Raw genomic sequence first — 26,487 nt, forward strand, 5'->3', positions numbered from 1 at the left:
TGTAACAAAATCCCCCACTCCCCTCCTATCTCTCCGCCCTTCAAAAAATAGCCTTTTCTTATAAAAAAACTGACTAGTCAAAACTAGTCTACATCTTGTATCTGAAAATATACTCCTCATTTTGTGTCTCTGGGAATCACTTCTCTGGGAATCATGATTTAGTATCAGTTTCATCATTACATTGATCAGAGGTCTTAAGTCTTCAATGTTGTTTTGGTTTGATATTGTAGTGATTGCCTAAATAGCTCTGTTTTCAATTTGCATCAGTTCATGTGAGTCTTCCAAGTTTCAGTGAGTCAATCCCTTTTGTAATTTCTTATGGCATAATAATATTCAATTACATTCACATATCACAATTTATTCAGCTATTCTCTAACTGATGGTTACTTTTTTTTTGTTTCTACTTCTTTTCTATCACAAAAAGTGTTCCCATAAATGCTTTTGCACAAATGGGTCTTCTTTTGATCTCATTGAGGGTAGACACTTAGTGTTATAGCTGGGTCAAAAGATATTCACAATTTAGTAACTTTTTAGATATATTGTAGTTTCAAATGTATTTCCAGAATGATCAGACCATTTGACATCTTCACCAACAATGTATCAGGGTGCCTATCTTCTCATAGTCACTCCAACAACTGTCATTGGTATGAGGTGGTACTTCAGCCTGTTTTCACTTAACCCATGATCCAATTATTGATTATTATAAAAGGATGATTCCTTTTAACCATCACTTTTTGATACACCTCCAAGTTGAAGTTTGTTTTTATTTGGCTATTCCCTTCTTGATTCTACCCTCCTTTTTGAACCTCACTCTTTCTATCCCCATATATTTCCCTTTTGAGCTTAATGTTTTTCCTCATTAAACTGTGTGTGCCTATGTGTGCATGCATGTGCATATGAATTTGATTCATCTTTGGCTGGTTCAGATAAAAGTGAAGTTTATGAGGCTCTCACTCCCCTTATTCTTTACTTCTATGCTTTCATTCCCTTCACAAGCACCACAATTATGAGAAACACTGAGTTCTTCTCTCTTCTTCCTCTTTTCTTCCTTAATATATTGCTATTCTCCTCCATTTTTTTCCTCTCTTAAAACCAGCAAAATAGAACAAAATCATGGTCTTCTCCTTTATCTATATTTCTTAACTCTTTTTGTGACTCTTGAAGACAGTGGAATTCTGAGGGGCCATTGGAATTTAAACACTTGGTCATCAGTTAGCTTCATCCAAATGTTCATATGCATTTACTTTTCTAAGTTTATTTTGTTATTTTTGTTGTTTCCCATTTTCCTGCTTCAAGGATTTTACTCAACTCTTTTTTTTCATTAGGAATGTCTCAAAGTTTTTTATTCTATTAGTTAATTTTTTTCTCTTGTAGGTTTATTCAGTTTTATAGGGTAAGTTATTCTTGATTTCAATCCTTCACCCTTTAGACTATTATATTATAATATTTTCTCTCCTTTAGGGTCATTGTAGCAAAGTCTTGTATGATCCTAACTGTGGTTCCTTGGCATTTGAAATATTTCTCTTTGGCTGCTTATACTATTTTTTTTCCTTTGACTTAAAAGCTCTGAAATTTGGCTATCGCACTCCTGGTGTTTTCAATTAAGGTTTTCTTTGAAATGACTAGTGGGTTCTTTCTATCTTTACATTGCCCTTTGTTTCTAATAGATGTGGGAGTTTACTTTTGTGATTAAGTTTTTTTTTTTTTTTGGTTTGGTCCTGGTTTTCAGAGTCTGACAATTCTTAAATTATCTCTCCTTGACCTATTTTCCAGGGCTCTTGCTTTTGATAGAGTATACTTTATGTGTACCTTATGTTCTTTTCTATTTTTTCAATTTCTTTTTAAACTTTATTCTATTATTTCTTATTACTTCATGAAATCATTGAGTTCTGTTTGCACCATTATATTTTTCAGGGACTCTGTTAATTGGGTAATGTTTTTAATCTGTTCTAAACTACTTATTCTCACTTAATTTTTCCCCTTATGAGCTCCAATTTCATTTGTCATCTCTTAATTTCTTTCATCTACCTCTGAAGTCCTTTGGGCTGGGGCATTCTTTTCTAGAGGCTCTCTATAGGCTTTTATTTATTTATTTATTTGTTTGTTTTTGGATTAGTTCTTTTCTCCTAGAATTCTCTTGACCTACAGGATTTCTTCATTGTCTGCTATTTCTTTGTTCTATCTGCTCATATCTCCAATTTCACTTTCTGGGTCATGACTTTGTGTTAGGTGCAGGCTCCATCTCCTCCTTCACTTTTGGATTGGGTGCTCAGTTTCTATTTAGCCTGGTACTCTCTGTGATCTGTTTCTAAATCTTGCTGCTGATTTTTTTTGAAAATATATAGAAATGTTTATAATTTATGTGAGTTTATTTTATATCCTGCAACTTTGCTAAATTTATTAATTATTTCCACTAGCTTTTTAGTTGATTTTCTAGTATTCTCTCAGTATGCCATCATTTCGGTACTCTCTGTGACCTGGATGCTTGCTGCAGTAGTTCTGGATGGGGTGACTGGGTCCAGGCTCTTCCCTCTGCTTCAATTTCTAGTTTTTGTCTGGTGGGTGTTATCTATGTGAGTACTGACCTCATCTTTTCTCCATGTCTTTCTTCTTTTATAATTCTCATCCAGGACTTGCTTCTACTTCTCTGTTATGGCTGTGGTTCTGACAGGCCCCAATTAGATCTTGGAGAATCACATGGTTCTTAGGGCTTCTGCAAGGCCCTCAATCCCTGTGGCTTGGTCTCCTACTATGACTCTGAAGGCTCCCAGGTGAACATTTCCCCATCCTGGCTCCCAGAGCAATGAGGAACGGTGGCTTGTTCTGCCCCTAGTTGCTGTTCTGACAAGTCAGTATCATGATCCAATAGGCTTCCAGCTCTTTAAGACTAAGATGCATTTAGCAAATCCATGCTCAAAGCATCATATATGCGAGCTGTCCCAAAAGTTATTTAATACCATTTTCAGCTATTGAAGTTTAAAACTGTACTAAGACTTTTGGGATACTCTGTATTTTTAAAGGCTCTGGAACACATACCTCTCCTATTTCCATTACCTTCTCTCTACTTTTTCATCACCATTCTGGTTCAGATCCTCATTAAAACTTGTGTGGAATATTAAGTAATCTGACTGCTTCCCTTGCCTCCAGTATCTCTTTCCTCCAATCTATTCTTCATAGGATTGGGATTTTGAAAGCATAAATCTGACTGTGTAGGTAACCTCTCAATATACAAAGCTCTAGTGGCCACCTTTAGCATTTAAAACATCATATCCTCTCACTCCAGTCTATCTTTACAAATTGATTTCCTTATCTTCCACCGAATACTATATCAGCCTGTCTACTATTCCTGATACACATTATTCTATTTCCCACCTCAATGCCTTTGCTCAGACTTTTCCCCTTTCCAAAAATGTCCTCTCTCCTCTTCTGCCTCTTGGAATCCCTGGCTCCAGTTAATGTTCAGCTAAAGGGTCATCTCCTATAGGACACCTTTCTTTGATGGTAGGTAGAACTCTTCACTGACTCCCTTTTAAGAACATATTTTGTGTTTACTTTTCTGTGTTCATTTAGCCTCCTTTCCAAGAAGAATTTAAATGTCTTAAGAGCTATTTTATTTTTCTTCTTTGAATGTGCCTAGGACAGTGCTTGGCCCATAGGAAGCATTTTAATTGAATTAATAGCTATCGAATGAACTGATCTTATTAAATAGCATCTTGAGGCTGCAGCATCTCTGACTCATTCTTTTGTCAGCTCCCCCACAACGAAATGTCTATGCTAGACATTCAAGATAAGAATGTCCATCACTTGCATCTTCTGCAGGGAGCTCTAGGTTTCCACTTTGCTGGAGAACTCCCATTTCCCTACTTAACTCCAAAAGAATGGAAAGAGCATGAAACAGTAGAATAACTTCTCTCTCTCTCTCTCTCTCTCTCTCTCTCTCTCTCTCTCNGTGACTGGGTCCAGGCTCTTCCCTCTGCTTCAATTTCTAGTTTTTGTCTGGTGGGTGTTATCTATGTGAGTACTGACCTCATCTTTTCTCCATGTCTTTCTTCTTTTATAATTCTCATCCAGGACTTGCTTCTACTTCTCTGTTATGGCTGTGGTTCTGACAGGCCCCAATTAGATCTTGGAGAATCACATGGTTCTTAGGGCTTCTGCAAGGCCCTCAATCCCTGTGGCTTGGTCTCCTACTATGACTCTGAAGGCTCCCAGGTGAACATTTCCCCATCCTGGCTCCCAGAGCAATGAGGAACGGTGGCTTGTTCTGCCCCTAGTTGCTGTTCTGACAAGTCAGTATCATGATCCAATAGGCTTCCAGCTCTTTTTTTTGCTCTCTCTCTCTCTCTCTCTCTCTCTCTCTCTCTCTCTCTCTCTCCTCTCTTTCCTCAGCACCTAGCACAAAGCCTGGCACATAGTATGTGTTTCATAAGTCTTGATGAATGATTTGATAGTTCATTAAACAAACCAAACCAAACAAATCCCAAACATTGCATATAGTAGGCACTCAAAACTTTGAGTTGAATTAAAAGGTTTAAAAACAATGATAACCCATTTATATCTTGAACCATTCATAGAGCTATAACCAGAAATCCTGGTACTTGGGGCAAAATGAGTTGTGGAGGAGCTCACACATAGGAAGCAATCTGAAGAGGTCAGCTACCAGGAAATTTTGGGGAGAAAATAAATGAGAGGATGTGGAATATGGACAGCCTAGTCAGAGGGTAGAGAGAACTGGAGCCTTGAATAGCAGATGTGTCCATATAGTGGAAAGGATTTGAGGCAAGAGAGGAGAAAGGACCAGAGCATAGAACAAGTCTGCCTTGTGTATATTGGTACTTTGGGGCAGAATCCTAAAGCCCTTATTCTATTGTGGCTCTAATTGTCAAGCAATAGGATGTTTCTATAATGAAAATTTCTAGATAATGGAGGTTTACCCCAGAAACATCAACCTTTTTGTATTTCAAGCATTTTAAATAGACACCTTTTTAAAGTGGATGACACACTCCCCTGCCTTCTTAAACAAAGAATCCTGAACATGATTTAGCTTTTCCTTGATGACAGGGTCATCATTTGGAGAGCTAGTTATTGTACTGTGCTATGATACAATAGCATTTCTGTCTCCTTCCTTGCTGTCACACTGTCATCTGTCACTTGTGTTTGGTGTACCTGTCTGTGGTATAGAACCCGCCTCTTTCTCATTTGTCTTTTTTAAATCTTCTGTGTGTCAAGAAACCAGGCAAGTAAACTTGACAGAATTATATGTAAAATAGAACAAATAGGCTCAAGTGTTCTTTCTGCTAATGGATTTATTAAGAGATCTTTCCCTCTAATTTCTAGATCCACAGCTGTTTCCTAGAGGAGAGCTATAACTAGGCTGGGAACTCTCTAACTTTTCTTTAGAGTGCTGAAATTTAGAGGGGGCTGACAACACTTGTTTTCCCTCAACAGGATAGAAACAACCAAGTTTATCTTAGCACCTTCTTAGTAGGAATAGTTAAAATAGGAAGCAACCAAATGGTAAATACTGTCTCCATTCTATGGTCAGACTTACTCTGAATAATGAAATTCTTCCTTTTTCTTCCTGCTCTCCTATCCCCCAGCAAAACTTATTATCTTTGCTTCTTAAAGCTTGCCCGCTTCAAAACTTCCTTATTACTGTTGGGGGCATCACTAATCTTTTTGGTCATCCAACCTTCATGCCACATATGAGCTGCCCCCTCACCCCAGACAGGGGAGGGAGGAAGTACTCCCATTGGACTGCTGGGCAGAGGGGTGGGTGATGTAAAAAATGTCCTCAGGTGTAGTATAAAGGTGGAGAGGAGCAGCCCCTTCTGGTATGTGCGCCATAGGTTTATCAACATGGGTTTATATGTACTTAATTATTTACATTTTTTTTTCTCATTTAGAATATAAGCTCCTGTAGGCCAGAGTTCATGTTTTGCTTTTCCAAAGCTTAGCATAGTGTCTGAAACAACAGTGAGTGTCTAATAAATGATATTCAATGCCTTTGTTCAGTCAAATCTGACTTGACCTCATTTAGAGTTTTCTTGGCAAAGATACTGGAATGTTCTGCCTTTTCTTTCTCTAGCTTATTTTATGGATGAAGAAACTGAGGCAAGCAGGGTTGAATGACTTACCCAGGGTCATACAGGTCTGAGGTTGGATATAAATTCATGAAAATAAGTCTTCCTGACTTCAGGTCTGACATGCTATCCACTGTACCACCGACCTGTTCCATTGACTGCCTGCTACATACCAAACACTTAGAAATGCTGTTGCCTGCCTAGCATATAGTTTGTGCTTAATAATTAATTTTTGATGGGTTGACATACCTATTCTGCAACACAGAGTTAGAAAATGCCATAGGTCATTCTGAAGTTAAATGATTTGCCTAGGATCATATAGCCAGGAAATAATAATAAAAAGCTAGCACTGATAGAGTACTTTAAGATTTACAAAGTAGTTTACAGACATTATCTCATTTTATCCTTACAATAGCTTTGGGAGGTATGAGCTATTATCATACCCTTTTTACAGTTGGGAGAACTGAGGCAGAGAGAAGAGTTAACTCACCCAGAGTCGCATAGCTAGTAAGTGTCTAAGGAAGGATTTGAACTTGGTTCTTCCTTACCCCAATTCCATTACTGTAGCCACTGGGCCATCTAACTGTCTCTATATGTCAGATGCATGATTTGAACCCAGGTCTTCTTGAATCTAAGGCTAGCTTTCTAATCACTATAATATCCTGCCTTTCGGAGAAGATTGCTTATATAAGACAACTATGTGGGGCAGTGCTGGACTTGAAATCAGCAAGATTCATCTCTAATGAATTCAAATCTGGCCTCAGACACTAGCTGTATGACCCTGGGCAAATCACTTAACTCTGTTGGACTCAGTTTCCTCACCTGTCAAATGAGATAGAAAAGAAAATAGTAAACCACTCTAATATCTTTTCTAAGAAAACTCCCAAATGGGATCATAAGGAGCCAGACACGACTGAAATGACTGAACAACAAAATCAAAATTATATCTTGAAGTAGGTACATTTTAGTATTTAACCTGAGAATGAAAAGATGGGCAGAGATCAACCACTTCAACCCTCTCATCCTTACAGAAAAGGAAATTGAGGTGTAATAATACAGAAACATAGAACTGTAAAGATGGAATGAATCTTAGAAGAGTTCTATTTTGATCTTGTCCAAGGTCACAAAACCAATAAGAAGCAAAAGCAGATTTTGAATTCAAGGTCCTCTGACTCCAACTCTATAGATGTTAGAGATGTAAGGGATCTTGGGGATGGGTTATTAGCCTTTGAACTCAAAGAGGACCAAAATGACATCAGTAGGGGTGATGTCTTTTGATTTGAGCATAAATTGGATTAAGTGATGACTTTGTACAATTGTTAGAGAATTGTCTATATACCATCCCCCTCATTTTATGGAGAAGTAAGTGGAGACTCAGTATTGTGCAATGATGTGCTCCCAGTGCTCCCAGACATGTGGCTAGTGTTTGGAGGAGGTGAGACTCTAAGACAGAAGAGTCTAAGACAGACTCTTCAGGTTTGCTTAGAAAACCTTCAAAGATCCTGTTCTTGCTAATAGCTATGGGACCTGGGAGATCATGCTACTGAAGTAGCTCCCAGAGTTTACTGCTGTCAGTGAACTAACCCCTAATATTATTATTGTTATTATTATTAAAACCCTCACCTGCTGTCTTAGAATCAGTACTATGTATTAGTTCTATGGCAGAAGAATGGTAAGGGTGAGGCAAGGGGGTTAAGTGACTTGTCCAGGGTCCCATAGCTAGGAAGTATCTGAGATCAGATTTGAACCCAGAACCTCCCATCTCTAGGCCTGACTTTCAATCCACTAAGTCACCCAGCTGCCCCTGATTCTCAAATATTATTTTTATATATTCTCTGTCCTGGTCCTTTTTTTGTCATGGTAAAAGTTTGAAATAAAAAAAAGAGGAAAACCACATGAGTAAATATGGCATTGTTTCCATTTTTAAAGCCAAGAGCAGTGTGGTCTCAATATATCATAACAGCTTGGGCTGTGTTGGCCAAATTCATTATGATGCATGATAGAATAGATATTTTCCTGTTGATCTGGCAAGTATGCAGATGTATCAGCTTTGGAGACATTTCCCCTCAGGGAATAAGCCTCTTGAGGACAAGAACTGCTTCTTTTTATCTTTGTATCTCTGGTACCCAGTTGTTTGTCCTTCCTTTTTGAAGAGGACCAAGGTCATCACAAGGTGATGTCTTGACTCCAATGTGTATTGGATTTAAGTAAGGCAGAGTTGCACAAAGTCATTAGCCTCTCTCTCTCTCTCTCTCTCTCTCTCTCTCTCTCTCTCTCTCTCTTTCTCTCTCTCTCTCTCTGTCATCAAAATCCAGTAGTGAGACACAAATTTAGATGACTGATGATAGCTGGGAAATGTATGGAATGAGCTTGGCGTCTTTGATGTCTGATCAAGCTTGAAGCACTCTATAGTGCCTGCTTCAGCCAAGATCATGGTGGTTGGAACCAATTGTTCTTATCCACACATTCTGCTGGGGGAAGTCTTCCTTCACATGCTTGGTTAGACATACCCTTAACTCACTGGGTGAGTTTCAGGCTGTTGGTTACCCTCAAACCAGCACCACTTATAGTAAGATGGAAGGAAATAAGCCTTTATATAGTAATTTATATAGCACCTACTATGTGCCAAGCATTGTGCTAAGTGCATTATATAAATATCTCGTTTGATCTTCACAACAACCCTACAACATAGGTGCTATTGTTATCATTTCCATTTTACAATGGAGGAAACTGAGGTTAAACAATTTGTCTATGGGTCACACAGCTAATGTGTCAGAGATCAGTTTGGAACTCAATACTTCCTGACTTCAGGTCCAATACTCTATCCACTGAGCTACCTAGCTTCTTCAGGACCTTGTTTAATAGATGCTTAATATAATAGATACTTTCTGATTGAAAATCTGATAGGTTCCTAGTTCCCCAGGATGTCTGACTAGTAAATGACATAAATTCTACGCTGACCCACTCCCATTGGAGAGATAGTAACTAATTTTGATTATGAGGTTCTCCCCTTTCAGAATATTTGTTTAAATTTTCTCTCTCAGAACTGTCCTTTTTTTTTAACCGTTTGTCTTAGAATTCCATACTATCAGTTTCAAGACAGAAGATCAGTAAGGGCTAGGCAACTGAGGTTAAATGACTTGCCCAGGATTACACAGCCAGGAAGTTTTTGAGGTCAAATTTGAATCCAGAACCTCCTGACTCCAGTCCTGGCTCTCTATTTACTGAGCCACTTAGCTGTCCCAATTTTCCTGTATGTATTATCTTATCTGCACAGGTTTGTAGATAGAGCACTGGATCTGGTATTAGGAAGACTTGAGTTCAAATTTGCCTTTAGATACTTACTAGTTATATGACACTGGGCAAGTCACTTAACCTTTGTTTGCCTCAGTTTCCACTATTGTAAAAATGGGGCTAATAATAGCACTTATCTTTCAGGGTTGTTGTGAAATTGGAATAAGATAATAAGCCTGGCACATAAAAAGTGCTATACAAATATAAGTAGTAGTAGTCATTTACTAACTGTGTACAATATTTTTTCTTCTTTATAACTGTAATGTTTTAAACAGGGGTCTTAACCTTTTTTATTGTTATTTTTGTTGCTCACGGATTCCTTTGTTGCCATCTGTTAGAAGCCTGGACCCCTTCTGAGAATAACATTTTTAAATGTGCAAAATGAAATATATAGGATTATGACAGAAACCAATTCTATTAAAATACAGTTATCAACATATTTTAAAAACCCAATGAATTCACAGATGCTTGATTTAGAAAAATGTGAACAAGATTTTTTTTCCTTCTTAACCATGTCATTCGTTTCCAACATAAATAAATAAATACTGTTGTTTAATATTATCAGCCAGATTTTCCCTAATGGGGTGAGTCAGGCAATTCAGGAGGAGAACTTAACTCTTCTGGGCCTTGGGGCATTCTTTTGTGCCTGGCAATAAGAACAGTCCAGCTAATGGTGCCCCCGAGGCTAGAAAGAGTAATGTCTTCCCTACACTAACCAGGTCCTGGCTAAATAGGATTTTTAAGGAGTAAAGGAAAAAATGTGATATTCTTGAAATACATACTCTTCTTACATTTCTTTGGATTCCCGACAACAGCATGTACAAGGCCTTGCCCATAGGAGATGTTTATTAAATGCTTGTTGAATGAAATCAGGCTTTACTCCATAGGTGGTGATTACAGGGTGCCAAAATCCAGGTGACTGACTAAATTTTCAACTTTTCATCCAAATATTTTGGCATTGTAGACATATAGCCCTAAATAGCTTAGGATTAGTAATTTATTTAAAAAGGTATTTATTATTTAAATCCCAACAGCTCCGTATCTCTATCTATATCTGTATCTATATATTTGAAGAGGAAATTTTGAACTGTAGTTTTGACAAAATGTCAAAGATTTTGACAAGATATCAAAATGAAAAAAAGTGATATTCTTCATTGAAATCTTTCGCCGTTGCCTCCAGGTAGCATTGGTGGATTATTGGTTCAGGCAAACTTGCAAAACTAAAAAGAATTTGAGTATGGGTCCAGGGTTCTGATTCATTTAAAAATTTCTTTTCGGAAATGGTGAGGCATAGTGGACAGAGTCCTGGATTTGGAGGCAGGAAGACCTGAGTTTGAATCCATTCACAGATATCTACTGTATCTGAACAAGTCACATAACCTCTTTGAGCCTCAGTTTCCTTATTTGTAAAATGAGAGGGTTGGACTCAACCTCTCAGGTCCTTTCCATCTCTAATTCTATGATCCTATTAACCTATATCCAGAATATCAATGTTTAGGGGTTAATTATCAGAAGATTGACCCCTAAGTGATATGTCTCCATCTTCATCTCTATCCCTCTATGTATTTCTAGACCTTTTCCCAGCTCTATTTCTATCATCTATATCTATATCCATGTCCATGTCCAAGTTTATATCTATGTCTATTCCTACACCCATATCCATATATTCATACTTACACTATGTTTACTTCAATATTTATATCTATGCCTATGTTTATACCCAAATCTATGTCTATATCCATCTGTCTATGTTTATACCCATATCTATGTCTATGTCTTAATCTATATTCATACCTACATCTATGCCTAAGACCACATCAACATTTATATCTATGCTAATTTATCTGTCTACGACCATATTTATGGTGATGTCTATATCTATGTCTGTAGCTGTATCTATATCTTTATATTTACCACAGCAATCTGTAAAAATTATAATCATAGGATCACAGATCAAGAGCTAGAAGAGACCTCAAAGCTATTTTTACTCTTTAATTTTGCAGGTGAGGAAACTGGGACCCAGGGAATCAAAGTGACTCACCCAAGATCACAGTGGTGGTGAGTGGCAAAAGACCCTATGGCTCCATGTTCAGACTTCTTTTCCTTGCATTGTACCATCTCCCTGGTGCCTAAGGAATGGAGTTGTGGTCAACATTAGTGAAAGGAGTGCCTATATTTTTGAAATTGTAGACTTTCAAAAACTTGAAATCGAGGTCAGAGGACCTGAATTTGAATTCCAATTATGTATCTTATTGCCCAGGAATTTCTGAGGCAGATTACCTGTCCCCTTTCTGGTCCATTTTTCTTGGTGGTAAAATGAGGGGTTGGGTGCAAATGCCAGCCAGCCCTAAATCATAGGATCATGGATTTAAAGCTAGACAAGGACTTAGAGGACATCTGATCCAGTCTAATCCAGTTTCCTCATTTTACATTCTAGAAAATAAAGCCCAGAGAGATGAAATAATTTGTCCAAGGTTACACAGGTAGTACATGGCAGAACCAATATTCAAAATGAGATCCAATGACTCCAAGTCAAACCTTAATGTCTTATTAAGTTGAAGAGAAGTAATTTTTTTAAAAATCTACTTCTAAATGAATAAGTCACCACCTTAATTTACAACTCATATTTTTCTACTTTTCTGATCAATTCAGACCAATAATTTTAATGTATATATCTAATCTAATATGGTTAAGGAAAAAAGTATTCTGTTCTATTCTTATGCATCCTAGTTAATAGAGAGTCAGCATATACATTAGAGACATTCTCCTTTTTTTAAAAGAAGAAATAGAATAGAATGAAATGTACCCAGGAGCCTGAGGTTTCTTGTTTTGAATGTCACTTATCATTGTGCCATAGATGCAAAGACATCCTATTAATAGAAAGTTCCTAGAGACAATGCCTGATAAAGCAGCAACTTTTATTGTTCCATTCTCTTAATAAACAGATGTAAATTCTGAGATTAATGTGAAACCCCAATACTTATGACTACAGTGGGTCTTGGTGGAGGGGAACTCACAGACAGATAAATAATGATCTCCATGCCACCTCTAACGCCAGCCCAAAATAGCCATGTTCCTCCCAAGCAATAGGAGTTGCTGGTGAGAGAGTTGGTTGGGATGGATTGACAAAAAAAAACATGCTGATGGAATAGGAGACCTGATAATAAAGCTGGGATGATTTCAAAACCATCACCTACTAGAAGGAGTGGCACAGACAGGAGCTGTGGTCTGAGGTGGTCCCCATCCTTTCATATTGTAAGCCGAGACTTGGACAAAATAGTGTTGGCCCTGCAGAAGGATTGAAATAAAGAGAAAGAGAGAAAGATTTGTCAGGCATTTTTTTTCACAAAATGATGTGATGATAAAAGAGTGTGCATTGCCATCCTCGGGGATCTGAATGGAAATGGATCAAAGAATTTAGCTTAAATATTAGGAAAAATCTCAGTGGAAAGTGGGCATTTTTTCACGATTCACTTTTTCTTTTAATCAATGGAAATTCACAGCCTTTCCTTTCTCCCAAGAGTCTTCTTTATTTCCTCTTTTAAGACATAAACTATAGGCTTGAGAGCTGTCCTCAGCTGATCTTATCTCTGGACCCTGGGGTAAGATTGTTGACCCTTGAGTGAATCAGATATATGGAGCCTAGAGATAAGTCTACATGCTCAAGTCCAAGCCTGATTGAGTCTATCTACACAATTAACAACCTGGAAATGGACACCCAATATATGACTTTCTTTGAAATAAACAATCTAGTGGCCTAGTACACATATAACCCTGGTCATTATCACACTATGAAGATAGTCTAGAATTACCATCTCATTCCTCCCCAAATCTCCATTTTAAGGAGGATGCCTGGGTGAGTCTTGTCTTTATTCATCTCCAGTCTATATTTCTGTCTCCTACTTATTTTTCTACCATGTACATAGCCAGGGATCTATATCTCTTCTTTGCTTTCTCTCCCCCCACCCTTACCATTTTTCTTTTATGAGTTATCTTTCCTTATTAGAATATTAGTTTCTAGAGGGCAGGGATTCTCTTTCATTTGGTTGATTTGTATTCCTAGGGTTTAGCACAGTGCCTGGCACATTTTAAGTACTTAAGTGTTTAATAAATGCTTATCAATTTGACTTAAAGGAAATGGAACCAAATAAAGGTTATTATCCTGGTTGTGAGAACTCTGCTTTAGAGTAAGCTCTAATAATTGACTGGCTTTTCACATTTCCCACATACATACATGTAACTCAATGTCTGGATGTAGATCTATATATGTGGATACAAATAAATCCATGAAAGTCTTATTCTTGAGTCTTCTTATGGCCTATTAATAACTGCAGATTCTTGAAGGTCCAGTTACAAGGGCAAATATTCTGGTAAAGCCTACTAAGATAGAAGATTTTCAAGAATGGTCCTGGGATAGCTAGGTAGCACAGGGGATAAAGACATCAGGACTGGAGACAGGAGGTCCCATGTTCAAATCTGGCCCCCCACACTTGCTAGCTGTGTGACCCTGGGCAAGTCACTTAATTCCCATTGGCTAGCCTGTACGTCTTTTCTGCCTTGGAACCAATACTAAGCATCAATTCCAAGACAGAAGGTGAGGTTTAAAAAAAATTACAATCTGTGTCTTTTATATATGGTGACATTGTTAGTCAGAATATGTAATTAATTAGAATACCCTATTTACCAACCTAAAGATCATGACATTAGAGATAATGAAAAATGTTCTGCAATGATCAGAAAGTCAGGAACATATAGGTTCTAAGGCATAGAAGTTGTGAGAATTCTTTATCTAGAAGTAGATTGTTGAATAAATAACTCATCTTCAACTTAATAAGACCATAGTACTTAATAAATACTTATTGACATTTATAAGATAGAAAGCTGGCCTTGAGTCCAGGAAGACCTAGGCAGGTCACTTAACCTCTCAATGGGGTAGTACACTCTTTTTTTGGTTTGTTTTTTTAGACTCTTACCTTGTGTCTTAGTGTCAGTTCCAAGGCAGAAGAGTGGTAAGGGCTGGGCAATTGAGGTTAAGTGACTTGTCCAGGGTCCCATAGTTAGGAAATGACTGAGGCCAAATTTGAACTTACAGCTTCCTGTCTCCAGGCCTGGCACTCTCTACTGAGAGACCCAGCTGCCCCTGGTACTCCATTCTTTAAGTCAGAGAGGGTGTTAACCTGCTTTGGTTGACAAAGTTGACTCAGTGAGGATTTCTCTAAATCAATGAAATCAGAGGTCAGAATTTTAGTGTCTCTATTAACTAAATTATATTTGAAAGAGAATACCCTAGTTCCCACATCTAGCAGATTTTATTGGGGATAAAGAGAATAAGCATTTGTCACGTACCCACTATGCACCAGGCACTGTGCTAAGTACTTAAAAACATTATCTCATTTGATCCTCAGGAGGTAGGTCCTTATTTATAGTTGAAGAAACCCAGGCAGGCAGAAGTTGAATGACTTTGCCCAAAGTCACATAGCTTGTAAGTGTTTGAAGTTAAATTTGAACTCAGGTCTTTATGACTCTAGATCTAGCATCCTATTCAGAAGTTTGTAAAAATGCACATATAGAAACATACATTTTCATGCACACAATACAAGTTCTATTAAATATAAACATATAAATGATACAGAAAAATTATTAACAAATATTTTTTAAATTAAACAACGATTAAGTGATAAATATTAAATAATGTATATAGTAATTATTAAAAAATAATCAATATGTTGATAAATATCACTAACAAATAATTGATATGGTAATAAGTAATTATTTATTATAATATATTATTATAATTATTATCAATAAATAATTAATGTATTATTAAGTAATCCCTATATTAATGAATAAATAACATTAATATCAATTAGACATATAATGATAATCAATTAATATATGAATAAATATTATTAACAAACAAGCAATATATTAGCAATTAATATTAACAAATAATCAATATAACAATACATAACTATTACTATATTAATAAATAATAAATGCATTAATAAATAAATATAAAAGTTTTAGTAGTGTAGTTTCACTAAAACTTTTGGGACATCTTGCCTGTGTATGTGTGTGTGTGTATATCTGTATATAAATATATATACATATATATGCATCTATATGAGTAAACACACACATGCTCACACACAAATATATAGGATTTAAACTAAAATGAAACAGTGGTTCAAGAGGGAATAGATTTTGATGTTTCAGTTTTGCTCCTGTTCAATCATCTGAGAAAACATATTTGGTTCTGGTTTGTTCTGGCACTTTGAGGAAAATCTTTTGGGTTTGTTTGGAGTCCTCTAAAGAAGCCCAGACTGGCTCAGCAGAATAGTACTATTTGGTCTTGCTTTGGACTCATGGAGGCTTTGGTTCATGTTACTAAGTCATATATCTTCCACGATATACAATTTCTTACTCTTGAAAGTAGATTGAGACAGATATTTTTATCAAGAGGAAAAGATTTCTCTGGGGAAATTGTGTGACAGCAATTGATGACTGATCCCAACTGAGCAGGGCTGAGTTTGTTATGTTAACCAGCAGACAGGGAGTCAGAATTGGCTCTATCAGGAGCCTTTGATCCCCATAAAGATTAGACTGGGATCCAGAAAGCAGCAGCTTTCACTGCCTGCCTGAGGCCAGTCTTTTCTGATCTCCCTAGAACATGACAACTTACAAAATGGTTCATGCTGTCTGCTTATTCCTTTGTGAATTTTAGATTATGGATACCAGACATATCATGCTTAATGAGCAGTAGATGCTGCCAGAAGAACAGAGGGGAGGGTGGGGGAGAGCATTGGCCATTACTACCCAAATCCCCCAATGCGAATGTTCGTCATGAGGGAGTGGGAAAATCCAACCGGATGGCTTGACATTTACCTTGGAGAGTCCAGTGATTGTGCATCTCAAAGACTGCAGATTATCCATGATTATTTCCCCAGCCAGAGGAGAAAAGTCTTTAGAAACGCTCCACTCCACTGGAAGAGAGAGAGAGAGAGAGAGAGAGAGAGAGAGAGAGAGAGAGAGAGAGAGAGAGAGAGAGATGTAATTTTGTCAGGTTTTAGGGAGAGCTACTGAAACTCCCAAGCCTTATCCCTCTTAAGAAAGCACAAACTTTCTTTCCTTTCCTTGCATGGATTCATTTTGTTCTCTACCTTGGGAAATGGTAATTCAGTGCTGAGAAACTAGAAAGAAACTAACCTTTAAAAGGGACAGTAACAGATTTATATCTAGGCAAGGTTCATATAAGAGCTAGTATTGATACAATCCTTTGATGTTTACAAAGCACTATCTTCCCCCAAACCCTGGGAGGTAGGTGCTATTATTATCCCTATTTAACACCTAAGGAAACTGAGGCAAAAAGCAGTTAAATAGACTAGGAATTCTCTTGGTCTAGCACTTAATCCATGAGGTCCCTTAGAGAGAATGAGATACTTTGGTATATGGGAGAAATGTTCCAAAGATGAGACAGGAAACATGTTTTTTTGTGTGAGATACATGCTATCTAGTAGACATACCACTTGTGAAATAGATGCTTTGTGGAATATCTGTAACAGGTGAGAAACAGGACACGTGAAATGGCAGCAATTATATGTATGAATGTATATGCACACATATTTATGCATCCACATGTGTCTCCACATATATCATTGTGGCCCAGTGGTTACAGAGTGTATAGTGGACATCATCACTGTTGTCCTGGTCAGCTGTATTAAGCTCTGATTTACATCTGATGTAGAATAAAGCAGTTTAAAATTAAGTATTGCTTTCGGGAAGAGTGAGCAATAAGGAGACTTTAGCTCTTAAATGAACCCAGAGTTGTAACTGACAAGCCTCTTCTCTTAGAATTTGAATTAAGACTTACATGGTGACTAATTGTAATACATGAAGGATTTATGTTAATCAGCTTGAGAAATTCATCCTGTTGGAATTTTCTTTCCTAGCCCAGATTGCAAAACCTGTCTATGACACGAGAGACAAGAGTCTTGTCTATAGACAAGTCCTGTGGAATTGCTTGAGGCACACAGAGATTAAATGATTTGTCCAGGGAAACACAACCACATCATAGGCAGCATTTGAACCCGGGCCTTCCAAAATTACAAAGTTCATAATTCCCTCCATTCCATTCCATTATCCTAATAATTATAAAAACAGCAACCACAAGAAAATACATTTGTAAGATGCTCTGGAATTTGCAAACATTTTATATCCTTTGAACCCTCCAATAACCCTGTGAAGGAGTGTGGGATCCGTATTGCTGAGAGGGGTTCAGGCTGCAACACAGAATTCCATAGTGCCCCCCTCTCTTAAAAAGGCAGGCCTCCAGCTGCCACTAACTGCCCCCTCTCTCAGAGTTCTGGGGGGCACTATGGAATTCTGTGCTACAGCCTGAACTCCTCTCAGCAATATGGATCTCACAGGAGTTACTCAAGTTACTGTCATCTTCATTTTACAGAAAAGAAAAATGGATATCAGAACAATTAAAAATCTTTCCTCAGATCACAAAGCTAACAAGTGTTGGAGTCAGGATTTGAATCCAGGTCTGACTTGCCTCTGAGTTCTACGTGTTATCCATTGTACCATGAGGCTTTGATTAAACTTTTTTTCCTTTTTTGCATAAAGCCCACTAGCTCTTTAAGAAAAAAATAATAAAGGCCTGGAAACCACCTATCTGGGGTGCTTTGTGAGCTCATGGCATTGCTAATAGCAGCAGGCAGAAACTGAAATAAATGCTATATGCCAAATTAGGTTACATCCCCTCTGGTTGAAGAAATGAAAAAGGACCAGGGTGAAGATTTTCTAAGATTAGGCAAAAAAAAAAAATAATCCAGTGATTAGTTTGCAAAAACAAAACAAAATAAAAATTCTATGACTGGGGAGAACCTAATGGTGATAATTTTTATGTTTCCTAATCACAGGGATGCTTCCTTTCTTTTCTTTTCTTCTTTCTTTTGCCACATGGAAGAGAAGAAAGAGGAATTGGGAGAGAAAAGTGTACAACTTACTAGGGAATTACTTCAGAATCAGTCTGTGAATGAAAGAAGACACAAGAATAAATCCTAAAACTGAAATGTCCATATCTATCTGCTGACAGCTAAGAGCCCCCAGGTTCATCAACATTATGTCACTTTTAAGGGTAAATATAAAGTGTTGGATTAAAAAAAAAAACAACTTCATACTAAGAATTTAGGGAAAGTTATTTATAGAAAAGTTAAATATTAGTGAGAGAGGTATCAAATTTTATCCTAGATATTTATTTCTTTAAAAGTTATTCTAGCAGATCCAGGAGAACAGTGTACACAGAGACTGATACACTGTGGTACAATCAAACATAACCGACTTCTCTACTAGCAGCAATGCAAGGATCCAGAGCAAGGCTGAGGGACTTATGAGAAAGAAAACTAGCCACATTCAGAGGAAGAGCTATGGGAGGAGAAAGACGGAAGAAAAACAACTGCTTGAACACATGGGATAATGGGGATATTATTGGGGATGAAGACACTAAATGATAACTCTAGTCCAACTATCAATAATATGGAATTAGGTCTTGATCAATGATACATGTAAAACCCAGTGGAATTGTGCCTCGGCTAAGGGGGGGTAGAGGGGTTTGGGGGAGAGGGAAAGAACATGAAACATGTAACTATGGGAAAATATTCAAAATAAAAATTAAAAAAATAAATAAAAAAATAAAAGTTACTGTAAAATATCTTTTCAGTAATGTACAAAACAACTAAAACAACATAATTAAAGGCAAGGTGGAGAGGCAAAATTCTTGTCAACAATGGTAATACCATGTCGTCCAAGTAAAGCACATATCTTTTCAGTTAATAATAATTTATTGAGCTGTTTTTGTTTGGGAGGGTTAAGTGACTTGCCCGAGGGTCACACAGCTAGTGTCTGAGGCTAGATTTGAACTTAGGTCTTCCTGACTCCAGGTCCAGTGCCCTATCCATTATGCCACCTTAGCTGCACATGCCAGTTCCCATTATTGTCGTAGGGTACTTTATCGTTTCTGTTAGACCCAAGAGATAACAGTTGATCAGTAGTTGTTGGGGATGACTAGTCCCTTCAACCATGGGGTTGCTGCCTTGGCTGATGACTCCAAGAGCTAGTAGCAAGTACTGTTGATGGTCTAGGAGATGCTGCTATTCTCATGTCTCCTGGGCTTACCTATCAGTAGGTGGAAGTCGGCAGCAGACTCTGGCCTCTATTACTTTTCACTGGCTGTCCTCCATGCCTAGAATGCTCTCCCTCCTTGTCTTCACTCCCTGGCTTCTTTTAAGACTCATCTTAAATACTACCTTCTACAAGAGTTCTTTCTCAATCCCCACCACTGGTAGCGACTTCTTTCTGATGTTACCTTGAATTTACTCTGGATATATCTCCTATGTACATAGCTGTTTCCATGTTTTCTCCCCTATTAGAATGTGAACTCCTTGAGATCAAGGACTGTTTTTTGCCTTTTTTTTTTTTTTGGTATGTCCAGTACTCACTATGGTTCCTGGCACATAACTTAAGCTTAATAAATGCTTTTTGACTTGATGTTGGTGGAGGTGAAGAAGTGGGTCCCTCCTCCACAGGGATTGCTCTTCTCAATGATTGCTAAGGGGTCTAGTCTAGAAACAGCCACTCATTTGAGGGGCACTGCTGATCCCACACCTCCTGGGTTTAGAGTCATGGATCCCTCTGTTGGCTTTGAGGGGAGATGATAGGAATAGTTGGACTTCCCTGGCAAATACTGCCAGGGATTCCAGATGTCTAGTGCACAAGACTGTTCTGAGGACAGAGACAATGTTGGGAAGAATGGAGGTATGCAGGGAGCTGCCATCCAGATAGCCAGATTGCCAGAAACTCATTGCTCTACCATAAATAGGTTTTCACCTGACTCACTTGCCTTCCCACACACTCAGTTCTCCAGCTATACTATTTATTATTCTTTGTTACAAGGGATAGCTCACTGAATTCAGCAGAGGAGGAAGGATCTATTCATAAATGATGGTGATTTTAAAAACAAAAAAATATCAATAACATTTTAGAAAAATGAAATATAAAGCAACACTCAGAGGAAAACAGAGCCCCTCTGGCTGCTTTACAAAAACTAGAAGCAGGTTTGTAAGGAACTGGGACACTGAAGAAGTGTTATTGGATAATCTTAAGCATTTGATTCAAATTAGTTTTCATTCCCACTTTGGGCTTCAAAGAGTGGGAGGGTTGGGGAAGAAGAGCCACAAAGAGAAAAAAAATCTTCTGATTGGAAAGGATTATCATGGGGAAGTCACACTGCCTCCTGCCTCTGTGTACATACTTAGGCAATCTCCCTTCTCTTTCACTTTGAAGAGATGTAGAGCAGAAAGCAATTTCTTCCTTATGTAAAGAAGAGGCAGGGGTGACAGAATGAAAAAGAAGTGTTTGGGGAGCTAATCAGGAGTGCAAAGAAAGCAACTTGGCACCTTCTTTCTGATCAAATGTAAGCTGTGACCATATTCATCCAAATACAGGCTGCATTTTTTCCCTTCCCAAATCTGATTGTACAAAACCTGAGCATGAAGCAGTTTTCTTCCAGATCTGACTTGAAACAAATATAAGGAAGAGTTCACAATGTGTATTATATATATATATACACACACATATGTATATATATATGTAGACATATAAATATAGATATACACACTATGCCATAGTGCATTACATTAAAATACATACATATTGTTTTAATGTAATGCACTGTAGTATAATATATTCAGCGTTGGGCTTGGAGTAAGAATTGGGTTCATATGTTCCTTCTGATACTAGTCTTATGACCTTGGGCAAGTCATTTACTGAGTTTGTGTGCTTCAGGTAACTCTCTAGGATTTATCTACTAAGTATGGAGGTCAGGGGTTTGTGAGCTAAGTTGACGGACATAGTTTCTGTATAGGGAGCTCCTCACATCAAGGAAATCATAGGTCATTTGGATCTGATAATGGTCTTTTTATTTTTTAACTTCATTTTGTAGGAAGGAAGGAAACTTGTATTTATTAAGTGCCTACTATATGCCAGGCACTGTGTTAAGCCCTTTACAATATTATCCCATGGGATCCTCCCAATAACCCTGTTCTCTTCCAGGCTTCCTTCAAGACTCATTTAAAACCCTACCTTCTACAAGGGTCCTTCCCCAATCTTCTCCACTGTTAATAATTTCCTTCTGAGATTACCTTGTATTTACCTGGGGGTAGGTGCTATTGTTATCATCTATATTTATGGAAGCACATAGAAGTTGAGTGTCTTGCCTAGGGTCCCACAGACCACATTTGGGCTTAGAGTTTTCTTATTCTAGGGTCAGAATCTATCTACTATATTACCTAACGTTCTTTAAGAGTAGAGAGTTCCCAGAGAAGAAACTCTCCCTACCTAGGCAGATCTGCTTCTGTTCTGCAACTCAAGGTCTCAGATTGTTTCCTGGGAGCACGGAGGAGGCAGATGATACAGCCCTTTGCCAGAGGCACTCTTGGAATTTTGACCTTCTTCTCTTTGAGGCTATCTACTAGCTAGGTTGCCTCTTTTTCTTTTTTTATATGCCCAATACTTATTGCAGGGTCTGGCACATAGTGCTTAATAAATGCTTATTGATGGTCAGTTACCTACTTTTATACTTTTTTTTCCCAGAGAAGTCTCAATTTGAGGATGAGATCTTTTTTCAGGGGTTTCAACTACCTTAGTATCAAAAGGTAGGAGAAAGTTTCCTATAAAGGCTTTTTAAATACTAAGCTGGTCTAAAATCCTGAAGTACTTGTATCTGGGGGAGAGCCAGAGCTGAAGCTATGTATAAGCACTTACTTGAACAATAATTAAATGCCTACTATGTGCCAAGTGCACTGCTCTATGTTTTTCATCTTTGTAAATGCAAAGAGGTTTACAATTATGGTAGCGGTATCAACTTACACAAAGGCAGCTAGGTGGGATGGTGTAGAGAATGTTAACTTTTGAGTCAAAAGACCTGAGTTCAAAATCTGCCTCACACATTTGCTCCTCTTGTGTGATCCTGGGCAAGTCATTTAACCACTGTCAGCTTCAGTTTCCTCATGTGTAAAGTTGGGGAAATAATAGTACAAACCTCAGTATTGTTGAGAGGATAAAATGAGATAACATATGAAAAGCACTTGGCAAACCTTAAGGCACTAAATAAATATTATCTGTCACTAATTATTATTATTAAATAATGAAAATGCAAATCAGAATATGGCAAAATTTCAAGAGGGAGAGATAATTTCTAGAAAATCAGGAATCTATGTGAATTTGTGTTTCCTTCTCACACTGAAGTCCTACTCAGATATTTCCTCATGATGTAGATGTGAGCTTAGTTCTAGAAGGTTCAACTAAGACTTTGAGTGTAGCCCTGATGGTAGACTGCATGGCTGTCATTTTTTAAAAACTCTTACTTTCTGTCTTATAATAGAAGGTACTAAGTGTTGGTATGGAGACAGAACAGTGGGAAGGACTGGACAATTGGGGTTAAGTGACTTGCTAGGAAGTGTCTGCTGTTAGATTTGAACCCAGGACCTCCTGTCTCCAGGCCTGGATCTCTATCCACTGAGCCATCTACCTCTCCATATGGCTGTCATCTTAAGACTAGCTCAAGGAAAACTCTGAAACCTCAAGGTCAGAAGATTGGCCACTAGGTGACTTACTTTTTGGCCACAACAATGCTAGAAGACTATCAGTGTAGGCTACATTTGAGAAGGATATGACAACACTAATGACATCATGAGATTTTCAAGTATTATGATGAGTGCAGCATTTCCTTAAGTCTGATTCTCAACGGTGCACTACTGGGCTTATAATTAGTCATTAGAGATAAATCAGATGTCATGCTTTGTTGTTTTAACAAAGCATATGTTCTTCTAGACAAGCATAATTGAGTGGAACCATTTGCTAAATCCATGCTCCCAGTTACATACACTTTGGGAAATTGAGTTTTTTGGGGTCTCTAAAGCAAGAAAAGTCAGTGGGGTGGAGTGGATATAGAATTGCCTTTGAACCTAGGAAGACATAGGCTCAAATCCTGCCTCTGACATACTAATTATGACTAACCCGGGGCAAATCAAAAAACCTTTGACCTGGGCAAATCCTTAACCTTTCATGGCTCTTGCTACTTCTGAAAGACTAAATTGGAGAGAATGAGAAGGAAACAAACATGTATTAAGTATCTACTATGTACTGGGCGTGGGGCTAAGTGCTTTACACTTAGTATCTTATTTGATTGATTGAGAAAGTCCTAACCTGTACTGGCAGAAGGAATTTCCTTGTCTGGGAGTTCCAAATGCCCAGAAAATCACAGGTCTTGTCCTCAACGTAAACAACTCACAGATCACTGAGCTGTAGCCAGGCACCACGCAGCACCCACACTGTGGAATAGTGCCAATGAGGACCTAAACAGTGTCCAAAAGGAGAACCTTGCAAAGTTTTTCAACAGAAAACATCTCCCAAAATCCTAGGTGGTAAATGTCTCAAGTTCAGTTCTTTCAATAAAGAATGATCTTTTTCACAAGTACGAGTGGACAGTTCATGCATATACATATATATCTTAAAAGCCTGAACAGAAAATCTCAGGCAAAGGCCATATGGACCTATTCTGTCCATGTGGCTAAGGGACTACTGCCACCTGGTGACTATATACCTAAATTGCAGGACCAGATTTCTGGTAGGTGAAGTTCGCTGACTAAATTAACTAAAGGTCAACTAATATTAACAAAATATGGGGATCATCGTTACAGCAATATTATATGTAATTTGTGATTTTCTTATTTCAAATCAGCTTTTATTTATTGTTAAGAACAAGCATATTCCTTAGATTTCCAAATCTACAAATCTATCAAAATCTACCAAAAAAAAAAATAGAGGTTTTTGGCTGTTGGTGGTGGGGTGGGAGTGGGATATATCAGTTTTCACATAAATAGAGTTGCAAAATATGTCATCGAGGTTAGCTTCTAGAAATGGGACCCTCTCTAGAGGGTAGTGGGTTTCTGCCCCTTGGATGTCTTCAAGCAGAGAATGGGTGACCACTTTTTGGGTATGTCATACCTATAGGGGATGTTCCTTTAGGATAGATCTCTTCTAACTCATGTATTCCATGAGTCTATGGACAGCACAGTTGCTGACACATGCAGACTGAACATTAAGATAGCAACAGAGATATAGAAACAGGATAGCTACAAATCTTAAAGGGCTAGAAGTTGCCAGAGCTATCCAGTGAGTCAGTGGCTGGGTTGGGAATCTGATCCAAACTTCTGATTCTCAGCCCCATCTCCTTTTCCCTTGTCCACACAGCCTCCCAGGAAACAGGAAAGGGCTTATTCAATATTAGCACTTCTGTCGAACCAAACCCAGCATTCTTACTGGCCACACTCACCCTGGCGCCTTCACTAATGAACGGAATTTGGCTAGACTGCCTAGTGCTATACCAGAGCATTAGGAAATCTTCCCCAATCAGTCTAATCATGCTTTCTCTAACCTTTTAGGCCAACCATAGCAAGACAGGGAGAGAGAGGGGAAGAGGGACATGCATAAAAAACCCAGAGAGAGATCAAATATAGTCATTTCTAGAGATGAGAAGATGTGTCTTGCTGAGGTCTGAACCCACTCAACACTTGTGGCTTTTAAATTGAGAACTGACGTGAAAACTTTCGAGTTGTGAATTCTCTTTGGCTCTGACAAAACACAAGTTCTGGGCCGCTCAAATGTTTTTTTTTTTCTTCCCCCAATTCCCTTGGTAGTCCTACAAGCAGGGGCATGAATTACTTTCAAACAAGAATCTTTATTGTTTGCATAGCACAGTCTTCCATTTAATTAGAAAAAGATTTTTTTTTCAAATTAAATTTCCCTAGAAAAACAATGATTTAAATTAAGGGGAAAAATATTTTGTGGGTTGGTTTTTCTTTTGACACTTGAAAGGGCTTCTCCTCCCGCTCCTCCTTCTTCCCCCACCCCCCACACATTTCAATCTATATTGAGAAGTGTTGAAAACGAAGTTGGAATCCTGATGCTGTATACAGGGCCAGCTTCTCTCATCTAATTCAATTCCAATTCAATTCAATTTGGCAAACTTCATTAAATGCCTACTATAAAACTGACATACATATCTACATACGCTAAATATTGGGTAGACTGACTCATGTGTCTGTAATCTGCCATAGTTAATGGTTTACTTTATATATGTATATGATGTACACATATGCATTTCTTAAGTATCTGAAAAACTTAAGAGCAAAGTCTTGAAGAGGTCTGGAAGAAATATCTGTCCAGGGTCATAAGTGACTTGATCTTCCTATGCCTCAGGCAAGCCCCTGGATTAGGGCTAAAAGGAACTAGCTTTAAGTCATTAAGTAAACTAGCCTAGGCAAAACAGCAGTGTCCTGAGGAAGAGAGAGCAGGCAACATGTATCAGGTGGGTCGCAGCATTACCATCTCAACCACCACCTCCCTTCAGACCTCTGTGATGAAAGACCAGGACCCTGCTCCCAAGAGTCCCTGGAACAGCAGTGCTCCCCAGGCTATGGTCTCACTCCTAGATCAGACCCAACAGCAAGCTCTGGGGAGAAGGGGTCCACCATCCCTGCTACTTCCTACACTAGTTGCCTCTGATTGACATATAGACGGAAGAGCTTCAGAAATAGTAATGTACCACAGATCATCAGTCCTGCATCCAGCCTAGCCTACGTGGCCGTCAATAACCAACCCATCATCAATTGCATCAACTCTTATGGAGATGGCTGTGACAATCACTCAACAGGTGCCGTAGCATAGGCTACTTCTGATTCCATTTCTTCAATAACCAAAGTTATTGAAGAGTCAGAAAACGTGTTCACGACCACTCTTTGTCATGTTGGTTTTATCAGATATGGTTTTACCAGTATCATTGGCATTGGAGAACATGCATTGCTGCCGTGTCCTGAGGACCACCAGGCCTTTCCAACTTATTTGGTGCTGGAACCTCAGATTCATATTTTCCCTCTTAATAAGCATTCCACATTCTAATGAGAATGAGTTCCTTGAAATCAGGGACACTCTCTCTCTCTCTCTCTCTCTCTCTCTCTCTCTCTCTCTCTCTCTCTCTCTCTCTCTC

At 38.2% G+C, this 26,487-nt stretch overlaps 1 protein-coding gene across 1 annotated transcript in view; it reads right to left on the minus strand.

The window, feature by feature from the left end:
- ANKFN1 (ankyrin repeat and fibronectin type III domain containing 1) overlaps positions 1-26,487 on the minus strand; it is a 177,470-nt gene that overhangs the window by 54,458 nt on the left and 96,525 nt on the right. The window contains exons 6-7 of the mRNA XM_044675075.1: positions 16,263-16,360; positions 12,575-12,665 (exon numbers count right to left, since the gene is read on the minus strand). Of these exons, the coding sequence (XP_044531010.1) occupies positions 12,575-12,665; positions 16,263-16,360 (189 nt within the window). The remainder of the gene's footprint in view (positions 1-12,574; positions 12,666-16,262; positions 16,361-26,487) is intronic.

The sequence above is a fragment of the Gracilinanus agilis genome, chromosome 4, assembly GCF_016433145.1.
Source record: "Gracilinanus agilis isolate LMUSP501 chromosome 4, AgileGrace, whole genome shotgun sequence".
Classification (NCBI taxonomy): domain Eukaryota; kingdom Metazoa; phylum Chordata; class Mammalia; order Didelphimorphia; family Didelphidae; genus Gracilinanus; species Gracilinanus agilis.